Source organism: Xiphophorus couchianus, chromosome 3 (genome assembly GCF_001444195.1).
Source record: "Xiphophorus couchianus chromosome 3, X_couchianus-1.0, whole genome shotgun sequence".
Taxonomy (NCBI): Eukaryota; Metazoa; Chordata; class Actinopteri; order Cyprinodontiformes; family Poeciliidae; genus Xiphophorus; species Xiphophorus couchianus.
Genome location: NC_040230.1, coordinates 14,925,369 through 14,937,938, shown reverse-complemented (window position 1 = coordinate 14,937,938; position 12,570 = coordinate 14,925,369). Strand labels below are relative to the sequence as shown.

The 12,570-nt window shown below is 37.1% G+C and overlaps 1 protein-coding gene and 1 long non-coding RNA gene across 2 annotated transcripts; both read left to right on the top strand.

Moving 5' to 3' along the window:
• Positions 1–3,275: 3,275 nt before the first annotated feature.
• Positions 3,276–8,531, top strand: LOC114141639 (uncharacterized). The gene is made up of 2 exons (XR_003594884.1): positions 3,276–6,898; positions 7,232–8,531. It is a non-coding gene; the product is annotated as an uncharacterized LOC114141639 (long non-coding RNA).
• Positions 8,532–9,457: 926 nt separating this feature from the next.
• Positions 9,458–9,930, top strand: LOC114141637 (ictacalcin-like). The gene is made up of 2 exons (XM_028012296.1): positions 9,458–9,600; positions 9,680–9,930. Exons 1-2 carry the CDS (start codon positions 9,463–9,465, stop codon positions 9,800–9,802), a joined length of 261 nt encoding a protein of 86 aa, XP_027868097.1. The 5' UTR covers positions 9,458–9,462; the 3' UTR covers positions 9,803–9,930.
• Positions 9,931–12,570: the final 2,640 nt, after the last annotated feature.

The following is a 12,570-nucleotide window of genomic DNA, read 5'->3' as shown; positions in this document are numbered from 1 at the left end:
AGGTAAGACTCAAAATGGCATTGCTAAAGATTTGACTTTTCAGAGAAAGCTAGGTCCCAGCATATTATTGGAAAATTAAGTGGAAGGAAAAAGTGTGATAGTAAAAGATGCACAAATAACAGTGATAATCATAGCAATATGGTTATAATACCCATTGTTGTTATTGTTGTTGTGTTTGAATTATTACTCCTGCACATTTTCATTTTCTGAGACAGAATTTTGGGCTTTTATGTGCTAAATCTTCCAGTGTCCTTTTTTTGATGGTGCACAAATTCATCAGGATCTCCCTTTGTCATTGCTCCTACTCTTCACTGGGCTCACAATATGTGGTTTAGTCCGATTATGTTTGAATAGTTTTTGCTGGCAGACAATCAAACCACCTTTGTGACTCCACCTTAGCAAAGCAATTAAATATGATTCTAAGGCTTTCACAGTTCCCTGGATGAGTCGAGTACCTCGATTATTAAACTTCCCTGAGGCAAATTTTCTGCCTTGAAGCTTCTTTATATTAAGTTTTACCGCTTAATTCACCGTATTCCAGTCATGTGGGTATTTATGTTGCACAACGCATTCACTTCTGCCTATGTGTTGTTCACAAATGCTAAGTGCTATCAACACAGCATGTGCAATTTTCAAGTTCGGTTGGGGCATCTAGGGGAATTTCATTAACGGATGATAATGTCCGGTTTTGCATCGTTTTTCGGCGGATCCACAAACATTCTTAAAATAACTGCCGCGATGCATGGAATGCTCCTCAAGCAGCTGCTGAATAGTGGCTGAATCATGCAAATAGGGCGAGATGCGTGGCAGATGTATGCATGCAGGTGGAGCAGAGACTCATGCAGATAGTTGGAACACAGTGAGCTGCTGTAGCTCATGTTTAGCATAGCTTTACGGACAAACCAGAAAATAAATTTCCCACCATCTCGGTCGCAACAAGTGGCTGGTGGATCACACCGTTTTTCTACGTGTGAAGAAGGTGCCATATCTCATTGATAACATGGACACTAAAGCTCCAAATGGCTGTAGACTAAAAATTAGACATTTTTTTATAAGTGTCTTTGTGAGCCTGCTCACAAAGACACTTATACGTATGTCTGTGTTGTAGGTGTGGAACTATTATTGTTATAGGTTAATTTTCTAAACGACTGAAAAGTAATTGTTAGGGATGTACACATTTTTTTTCATCCCTAATGGGTAATATTAATGCTGCTGTTATTGCAGTATTTACCAACATTTTACTTTATCAGATATTTTATTCTATTACTTGATTAACCATCAGAATACTCAATAAATTACTCAATTAATAAAATAATCATTTACAAAAGCCCAGTACGATTCATAATTCAATATTTTGACTGCCACAAACTGAAATCTGCATAACAGGAGTATTACTCAAATCTTATGCAATTCATGTTAACATAAGCTTTAAAACATCTTATTAAATCCATGAGTAATCGAATCAGTTTACTCTGCTTAGTGCAAACCGACTCAGCTTCCTGTGTTTTGTTTCTCTGTGTGTTTGTTCAGGTCTGTTTCATTGACATCATGCCAGCAGTTTGGGAGTTTAGCTTTTGATTTTCTTGCTTAGCAACACTCTTGGTTTTATTAAAAAAAAGAAAAATAATTTTAAACAACCTGCTTGCAGAGAATTACCCGCATTTTGCTTTTATGCTACAGATGTCATTTATAGAGTTAAGCTGCACATAAGCACAGCAATGCAGCAGTGGCTTTTATTCGTCATGTTTGTTGGGTTCCCAGTGACTCACACAGGGTTTTCTTTACAACTGGCTCCACCTTAAAGCTTCTCCCCGGCAAAAGGAATTTCCCTCTTCTGTTTGTCTCTGTGCTGTCTCACAGAAATGCACACAGAGTAAACAAAAACCTTGTTTGATGAGATAAGAACACACATACAGTGTTTAAATAGTGGTACACAGAAAGGACAAGTGGAACTTGTCCACTGGGCTACACTTCAGTGCACAAATCATTGATTATTGCTTTACATGCACATTTCAGACCCTCTTGATCTTGCATTGACATCAGTGACATTTGGGATCCAGTGAAAGACAAACATGTATTTACATTTTTGTTATTCTGAACATGAATAGGTGAGAGCACATGTTGAACAAGAATGAAAGTAGAGTACATCGAGGTGCAGAGCACCTTTACTGACAGACAAAAGAGAACCATCCCGTGGCAGGTGGCACCATTTTGTATCTGTAAGAGTTTGGCATGAAATGGTTAAATCTGTACAAAATAGTAAAATGGCAAAATGACTCACTCCTGTTCACAACAGTATTGTCAAACCACACCCCCCTCCTCATGACGCCTTCCATTTATATTTGTTTTCCCAAAATAAAAATGAAAATATAAGTTCATGCTTAGCTACTCAGTACATTCCTCATACATATTATGAGCATACCTTTTCATGGTTTAATGCAGCTATTCATTTCAGGTTGATAATAATTAAGGTCCTACAAGTTCAAAATAATGAGATGAAAGTTCTCAAAGTGAGGCTGACCCCACCGAGAACCGCCTACCCTGGTTGTGTATCAGCTACCAGTTCAACCGAAAAAAAAAAGCTATATTATTCAGAAGTCATTCTCACTCAAAGCTGTGGACTATCTCAGGCTCAGATATTCAAATTAAATCCCTCCCTGTTTCCGATGCCCTTTAGCAACAATTTGAATACATGGCTTACACTACGTTTTTTTGGCGACATCAAATAGTTACCATGTTTGGTTCTGTGTGGCTCCAGGAGAAACCATGAAACTCCACACCAAACTATAAATTATATATATATAAAAAAAGGCATTGGTGTAGATGAAGTTGAAGCTTTTACCCCTATTGACTGAGATATGAATACCTAAAACACATAGATGAAAAAGAACATTTTGGGCTACTTCACTAGACATTATCATCACGTAACTTTTTGCTGCTTGACTCCAAAAATTAAACCTCACTTTTAAATTATTGAGCATCAGAGGAAGTGTGATGCAGCAATTACTTGCCTACAAACTATAATTACATTGTAGGCAACAACAAAATTATGCCTCTTCAGTTAAGTAGTAGCTATTCCTTAGTCTTGCCGCACACAGTTCTTTTACTTTGCAAATGTTATGGCCAGTATTTGTTTTGTAAATTTAAATCTATTTAAATGGATAAAACCAGCTGAAGCATTTGCCACCAGAGGTAAACAGACACCAAGTGGAGTCTGTTCTTAAAGCTGTAGAACAATATCTTTCTTTTTTTTTTTTTTACATATTTGTTAAAGTTGTCATTATGTCATGACAGTATAAGACAAATAATCTATAAAAAATGTAGCTCTTATGACTTCTTCCCAGTGCTCCCTGGACTAACTTCAGAAATACACCACTTAGTCAGAAACAACTAATCAGAGCCAGGAGGAGGGTTCGCACTGTTAGTCACTCATGGTTACTTTTGACCGGCAGTGGTGCAAAAGTACCATGCCAGCAGTTTGGCATGGTTACAGATGGCAACTGTACCTCCGGGAGGAAGATAAGGAGCTTGATTTTTTTTCTCAGATTATCTATCTCATACCATACTGTCATGACAACAAATATGTAAAACAAACATGTTTCTTTTAAATTGGTTTGGTCATTTAAAAAATGTCATCTTACTCGTCTGTCACCTAACACACCCATGTTCGTTTGTGAGCACCTATTCTTCCACAAGTCTTTTGTTCAATGTCTGTCAAAATATAGCATACTTATCCGACGTTTTAATGTTCTGTCAAATTAAAACTTCAAAGTTTAGTGTTTTACCTGGGATATTGTTCACTGGCTCAACACAAACTGATACATGATTGTAAAACTAAAAGAGAAGTCCTCAAATTATTTTTACAAATAAAAATTTGAAAAGGATATGGCACTTTTGAATTCAGAACCCTTTCTAAAAAGAAGTCACCTAATTACTAAATGAAGTCCACCTGTGTGTACTTTAATATCAGTATAAACGCAGCTGTTCAGTGAAGACCTCAGAGGTCTGTCTTCAGCGGTCACGAGAACGGAAGTTTTTGTCAGAGCGGCGCGGGAAAAACAAAACACAGAAAAACATATCGGATTTGGAAAAGGCGGATTTGGGCATAAACCGGTAGGTGGATGGTTCGGTTGGAAATGGAGATAGGAAATGAGGAAGACATGGATTTTGAAGGGTGGACACCAGTGGGGAGAGGGAGAGGATGTGGAAAAAATAAAATAGATGAAGGAAAGGGAATTGGTGATATTGGTGTTGTTTGACTAATTTCAACGCAGTAAACGAGAACTGGAAGGAAGTAGTTCAGAAGAAGAAGGGATAGTTAGGAGGAAAGTTGTGAGGGAGGAATTTAAAATAATATTAAAACTTAAGAACGAGGAAGAACAGGATAACATCAGCCCGATTGTGGTGTCAAGAGAAATAAAAAAGAAAATTGGAGATGTTGAAATGGTAAAGATTTTGAGAGATGAAAACCTATTGGTAGTTTGTAAAAATGAAGAACAAAAGAATAAGGCTTTAAATGTGGATAATATCTGTAAAAAAAAAAAACTGTGTTGGAGAAAAAAATCATGGGAGAAAATAAAAAATTAGAGGAGTGATTTATGGGATCCATGAAGATCTTGATAAAGTTAAGAGAAGTATTGTAGATGCAAAAGTGAATAACTTGAAGAGATTGTCAAAAACAATAAATGGAGAAAAAGTAGGAAGTCTGTCAACTCTCATTAAATTTGAAGAAAAAGAGTTGCCACAAAACATCAAAATAGGTTATCTCAGTTTTCAGGTCAGACCTTATATCCCTCCACCACTTCGTTGTTTCAGATGCCAAAGGTATGGACACATAGCAGCAGTTTGTAAAGGGAAGCACAGATGTCCAAACGTGGTGAAGATCACAAGTTAGAAGAAGTACAAGAAAAAGTTAACTGTGGAGGGCAACATAGAGTTGCATATGGGGGATTTTAAGTAAGGAAGAAGGCAAAAGAAATCATAAAGATTAAAATGACTAAAAACATAAGCTATGCAGAAGCAGTTAAATAGACCATCACGAACCACACTCCATACCAGTAAGTGGCAGTAATGCTATTAAAAGTTTGTTGCCAACTGCCAATAAAACCAAGACGAAGAAGAAGAAGACCTCAGAGGTTTGCTAGAGAACACTGTCGAGCAAACAGCATCATGAAGACCAAAGTACACAGAGAGAAAGGTGTGGAGGAGTTTAGATCAGGCTTAGGTTATAAAATAACAACTCGAGATTATAAGATTTTATGGAGATTAGTTTAATCCATCATCCAAATAAATGAATTAGCATGCCTAAATTGTACCTATGTTGCTGTGGCTGTTCGGCTAAATTGACAGTTTGGATAAGGAGACCATTAATTATGAGCCAACATTAAAGGTTTCATGTGGAGAATCTGTTGGCAGTACTTCAAAACTCTGACCTTTGTGGAAGGCAAGAAATTGTTTGTTTAAAGTGCTTTGCAAAAATGAGACATTGTGGCAGTGCCATGCTTTCGGCATGAGAGAGAAACTGGCCTAAATTCATTGAAAGAAGGCTAAAAGCAGAAAAAATGCTCGATCAAAATCTATCAGGATCCACATTCTTCTTTTGGAGTACTACCATTCTATCTACCAATAAAAAATAACTTGCATAATAGTAAAAAGATTTTAATACAGTTTCCCCACTCCATGTTAATCTTCTAGACTTCTTTTAGTCCTGCTGGAATCAAAATCTTGGACTCTAACATCCTGTTTAGTCATTCGTAGTGAAGCCTCATGTGTTTTCCTGTGGGTTAGGCTTCTGTTAAAGCAGTTTTTATTCACCAAGTCTGGACAGAGTTGTGCAGAGCACCACATAATAAAGCCTGAATTGTCAACATTGTGCAATTATCTCTGAATGCCTTTGAGGGCCATTGCATGCTCAAGCTTGTTGCAGAAAACCACAGATATTTTTTCTGTTGCATCTTACAATTATTCGCACAAATCCAAAAGCAGGATAAAGGGGAGCTTGCTTATTTAACAACATGCAAATAGTATACTTGTTCAATTAGATATTGATAAATAATAGTTGTGCATGTGTGTGAGTCATCTCTGTGTGAATGTTCACTGCATTTGATGTTCCACCCATGGGCAAGATTAACCACAGCTGAACCGTTTCCAGTAATTGTGGATCAGCCTTGCACATCAACTTGGAGGAATTTATGTCTCTTCCTTCTTTGGCACACAACAGTGTTGATTCTTGAATGCTGGTGGGTGTCCTGTATTAAATAGCTTCGTTCAAGTTGTTCTCCACAACAAATCTGATTACTTAAGTCTCAGGACTCAGACTCGGTCATTGCACAAGGCAAGAATCTTCATTCTGCTTTAAGCATCCTTGGTATTTGAGTGTGTCCCCTTATTCTCCTCCTACACGAACCGCATTCTCTTAAAAATAATAATGGTATTTGCATGCAACAGCAAAATAAGTTCCTGGTCTATTGTACCATCACAAGCTTGTCTCCTGATTAAAACCAGCAGCTGCAAGGATGACTAAGTCATAGTTGGCCTTGGAGACAGATGGCTTGCTAAACAAACAAGATGGCTTGAAGGTTAGTAAAAATGTTGACTGCTGTGACTCAGTCTTGAAGTAGGTGCGCATACTTTTTTAAATCCATTGGCTTGAGGCCAGAATAGAGAGCAACAGCCAACACCCATGTGTCTTTTATGCAGGCCAGAGAACTATGCTTCAAGGGATCAAGGGTAGTGATTGAAAATGTAATCACTTCTCATTTCAGACACCGTGTCTTGACTATTGGCAGCAATTTTAGTTCTTGCATCGACTTTTCTAATGTAATTAAGATGAGAGAGATTTGAGAAAACTCAAGAAGGAAATCACTTGCCTGCAAGAAAGCATTTTTCACAACCAAATGTATGTTTGGTATCTCTTTTTTAATAAAAACTAAAATACACTTTTCACCCACTGGGTGAAGGCAGCATTCCTCTTTTGATGAGGAATATGATGTTGTTTTTGTTGTGAAAGAATACATTGTTTCTTTAGTCTTTGGTTTGTGATTACTAAATATTGCAGATTAAAATGCTTTGGCTGACTGCTTTGCTCTTGTCTCCTGTCTATTTGGGAAATGCAGAGAGCTCCAACATGAGACACTTATTATTCTTAAAATACATTTAACTCCCTCACACAAACTTAATCTTGGTACAATTTGCACAGCTTTCATCCTTTTCTTCTCCACTCTAATACAAGGTTTGAACTTCAGCAAGTCATCTGCCCTACTTATACACAATGTGTTACTGTCATGTGATTGTTTGACCAACCCTCCAGGGATAAAAGGTAATTTTGTTATTTTGAAGCACTGATTTTTATTTCAATGCCAATTTGCAACAAATAGTTGTTGCAAATTGTATGTGGCAAATGTAGTGGTATTTTTAGCATTACATGCAATGAAATGGATGGTGCTGCATGTACAGTAATACTGATTCACCAGCTTGTAACTACCAGAGGGATGTAAGAAAAGACCAAGAGAAACTCATTTCAGAATAATTGATGATTGACTTATTCATCAGGTTCATGGATTACATAGACATAAAAAAAGACATGACAAACAACAACACATAAAAAAATTATAAAAGACTTGCATACCAGTGTTTCCACAAAGACGATTAGTGCACTGACAGATCATTACAATAAGATTGTTCTTGGAGCTGCACAAATGGCACATAAAAATCTTGTACATTGGCAGAACTACGTAGCAAGAAATCTGTGGCAGAATAAAATAAAAGATTTTTTTTCCTACATAAAAAAGCACTGATGTTTAGGAGTCTGTTTGGTTAGGGACACCAAATTCTTAAAGTGATCTCCAAGTTTTCAGTGTAAATTTATGCTGCATTCATTATTCTTCACACATGAACACACTTTACAACAACTATAAAACAGGTGCAGAGAGCTTCTACAGAGTGTGCTGATGAATACAACCCTTCTGTTAGAAATATACTGCTCAAAAAAATAAAGGGAACACTTAAACAGGTGTTTAACACTTAAAGTGTTCCCTTTATTTTTTTGAGCAGTGTATTTGGCAGTTTCAGTCAGCTGCCACCGTCAGAGTCTCCAAAGTCCAATAGACCGAGGGTGTGGTGAGCTGCGGGGTGAACACGCGCTCTGTCTATGCGCTCCTGATCATTCGCATAAAAACTGAAGCCCTCTCTTGTTTCATGCATTTCTTTTCTTTTCTTTTCTTTTCTTTTCTTTTCTTTTCTTTTCTTTTCTTCTCTTTTTTTAAGAGCCAATTAAACTCTTCTCACCCTGACTGTCATCACCCTGCTTGGCTCCACCTGAAGCTCAGTCAACATTCACATTACCTCCTACTCCACTAATTAAGCACCGGGTTTCATAACACCAACGTATCACTACATTCAGGGCCATTATTTTCCAAGAAGTGGCTAAAGTATTCTCTTAACTAGTCCTACAAAAATAGGCCTTGTGTCTTCGTACACAACGAAAAAAAAAAAAAAAAAAAAAAAAAAAACGGCGTATCACGGAAAAGGGGCGATGAAGGGGTTGGTACTTTGAATGGGTGTGTCGAACTTTGTTTAAAAAGGGCTGTGTCCGTGTAGTGCTGTCACATCCGTCTCTTTTTCTTGCTGAAGCGCAACAACTCATTCGCACGAACCGGTAAGAGGAATGATTGCTTCTTAGACTTTGTTCATATTGCAAGTTGCATCTAGTCGGGAGGGGAATTTTAAGTCTTACGCAAATTTGTATGCCTTTCATGTGTGTGTCTCCAAAACGCTTGTAGAACTTCATGAGTTCTATAAGCGAGTTGAGTGCAACTCAAGTCCTTTTAGGTGATGTATTAATAGGAAGTTGCACAATTTGCTTGTAAAATAGCCAGGCAACGAGAGAAGTTTATATTGTGAAAGGACTGTTTGAAATGCCATCTTGAAACGAGGGTTATAAATGCAACAAAGCTTATTACTTTTTTTATTTTTATTTATTGCTGGGGAGAGTTTGAAGTTTGCTGTCCCATCCACTAGTTTGTGCCCTGGTTAAAACCAACAGTTGTGTGGCTTAGTCAATACTGCCCCTATAGGAAGGAAGCATGGAAGTTGTGTGTTCCAGAGTAATTATTTTCTTGCTCTGACTCAGACACAAAGCAGCTTGTGTGGGTGTGGCTTTTTTTTTTTTTTTAAGGGAACAGCCAACGCCCTTAGAGCGCTGTTCTACTCTGGTCTCCAAGACACTGTATCCAGAGTATGTTTTTAGGTGTTCCTGTGCTTCAGCACACATTTCAATTGACTACCAGGCTTGTGCTAGATTAGATGTATTAAAGGAAAACCTCTTAAACATGCAGGGCAGTGTGCCTTGAGGACCACGTTTGGGAGTAGAGGGCAAACTGGCCTAGAGTATGTGGTTTCTAGTTCTAAAAAATAAAAATTTACTTCAAACACCTAAGCAATGTCTCCTTTGTTTCAGTCACCATGTCTGGAGGACTATTGGGCGCAATTGCCATTCTTAAGAAGACTTTCGACAAGTATGCTGGATCAGATGGCGACAAGGGCACCCTATCCAAGAAGGAACTCGCAGTCATGCTAAAAGCTGAGATTCCTGGAGCAGGAGTAAGTAAAGTACACATTGCTTTACAGGAAAGGCTGTGAATTCTTCAAGTTTCTCTAAAATCAGTCTTTCTTCCCACAGGGTGAGAAACAGGAAGAAGTGGACCAATTTTTCAAGATGCTGGATGAGGATGGTGATGGTGTAGTGGATTTCAATGAATACATTGTTTTTGTTGCCACCCTTGCTATGCTCTTCTCGAAATAATTAATGAAATCTACTTGTCCAATCACACTGTCTGTGGTTTAAAAAAAAAAAAAGCTTGAGCAAATTAAAGTAAATGTGATGTCAAATGTGTTAAAACAAGGAAAATAAAGCCTTTTTCACACCTAAAAGTCTTGTCCATTTTTGAACCAAGTAGAAATTATAAAACCAAACATTTCTGCCAGAAATGGGAATGAGCCTGAAATGCCTCATTCTCATAAAACAAGTTCAATCCTTAACTAACAAGTTTCTGTTTATATGCCTGGAACAAGAGGAAATGGCAGCATATGACTTCCTTTTCTAAACCTCTGGAACACAACTGTGTTCTGACTTCAGAGACTTGGGCACTGAGCTGGCTATGCATGAAATCAAGAATTTTTGGAAATGTTGCTAGAAATTATAAATCTCTCAAGACAAATGGGCAATGTGGTTTTTTGCCCAGGATGGCTGAACCGGGTGGGGTCCACAAGACAGAATTGTTAAAAGGTGAAGGCACTGGAGAGAAAAATATTGCTACGGCCAGATAATTTGTATCCTATGATTTGCCACAAATGCTTTCTTCAGATTTTAAGTTTGAACCTCACATGATTCAGAATTTTAAACTAGTCACATCTCAACTGGATTGTCGAAAAGTAAACGGAGATTTGCAGCCTAGCAGAGAAAAATGCTGACCAATGTAAAAAGCCAAGACTGGTTACTTGGACAATTCTACACATGAAAATCAGAGAGCTTGTAGTTTTGTTTCATAATACAAAGCTACAAATGTTCTTAAATGAGCTTTGTTTGGGGCAAGGGTGTGTTTTCTTTTTTTTTTTTAGAACATTAGACTTGCTGGACCTAAACTTAAAAATGGAATGGTAGGCCTACAAGCTTTTATTTTTATTTAATTTTTTTGTAAACCTTTCTCAAATGAGGACAGTTTTAAAAAGTATTTCCAGATGTGAGTTGGGAACTAAAACATTTAAGATGCTCAGATTTTCCATGCAGCTTCATCAATGCTGCCCCCTGGTGAAAATTTTTCAGCACATAAAATCTTTTCTGTACTAAATAATACAACTGGGAAAACGGAGGAAACACTTCCTGCTTATAGTTTGTGTTGCAGCATGATATTTTTGGGTAGAAATAATTTATTATTAAATTCAAATATTTGTGTTTTGGATTTTTTGACTGCGATCGACTGGCTACTTGCTCAGGGTGTACTCCTGCTCTCGCCAGTTGACAGCTGGAGATAGGCACTAGCATCCCTGGAATAAGCATGTTAGATAAAGGATGGATTTTTTGGCTTTAATCATTTGAGTGTCAAACTTTCGGAAAAGCTTTAACCTGCTTCCTTCTAAAACATATTTATATTGCAAGCAGCTCAAGCGGATTAAAGCCAGTGAATACTTTTTAACATAACATTAAAGACCACAAGAGAAAAAAAAGTAAATGTGTCAAACTTTACTGTGAAGTTCCACAGAGTCCTGCTAATGAAACACTTGATTCAGGTGTGTTGGAGCTAAGACTCGTGAAAGTTCCAGGATACAGACCCTGTAGTTTGACATCTGTGAATTATATGTCACTATTAAATGGCCTGTACTGAGCTTCAAGTCCAGAAGACCCGAAAGCATTTCACTCTACATTCAGTCATTCACCCATTCATGCACACATTTATGCACTATACTAAGTATTGATTGTTTTTAACCTTTTTTGTTCATAAATTAATTTTATAAACCAGAATTATGCAGTAATAAGAAAAAATTTAATTGGTCAGAGATCCTGAACCAATCAAGATTTCTGATTGCTTCAGAAAGTGTTCTCTTTTTGTTACATGCAGAGCACACTGACACTTGGGGGGAGGGGCGGAGGAATAAACCAGAATCACACTTTGTTGTTGTGGAATATCGAAATGTAGAAAGTTCTGTGAAATAACATGTGAAGTAATGAGTCTAAAAATTTTCAAAATATTTCCACTCTTTGAGTCAAAATATTTTCCTAGTGTGTTATGGACAGCATCTGAAAACGTCAGTTCCAGATTTTTGCTGTCTTGCCACAGATTCCCAATTGGATCTAGTTTTGGACATTAATTGACCTATTCTGATACATTTGATCTAAACTACTATGTTGTTGCTTGGTTTAGGGTAATTTCCTGATGGAAGGTGAACGCCCATTTTTGTCTGAAATGTTTTGCAGTCTCTAAGAGTTTGCAAAAAAGAGCAAACTATTATGGGGTTACTTTATCCACTGGGTTTCTGGTAAGTATTTAGAACAGGCATCAAATGTATTAGTTCTTCCATTGATGACAATGATAATGTCATCCACAATTAGCTTGCAGAAAATCAAGCAATGTTGCAAATATTGTAAAAAAAAATGTTATTGCCATATTTATTAGAATACTTGTTAAATTTGATGGAAATTTGTCAACTTTTTATTACAGGTACCATGCTATTAATAAACATGCTAGCAGAAAAACAATCTGTGGTAATTTGTGGTCAAAGATTCTCTGTTCAGCATAATATGATACATTTTCTATTACATTATTGTTGTTCCTCTCTGAATTTCTTCAGGTCCGATCAGTTTTATTCCCTTGCTATGCAATATCTGATTTTTGGTTTTGATTTCCCAAAAATAATAATGCCCTTAGTTAGAAGCGCTACTTCAAATTTCCACTGAAAAACAATCTTCTACAATGCTGCCCCCTTGTGACTGGATTACAATACATGTACTGTATTTGCATGTCAAAATGCTGAAAATGGTTGACTGCAAAGACTTAGATTTATTTTGTACATTAA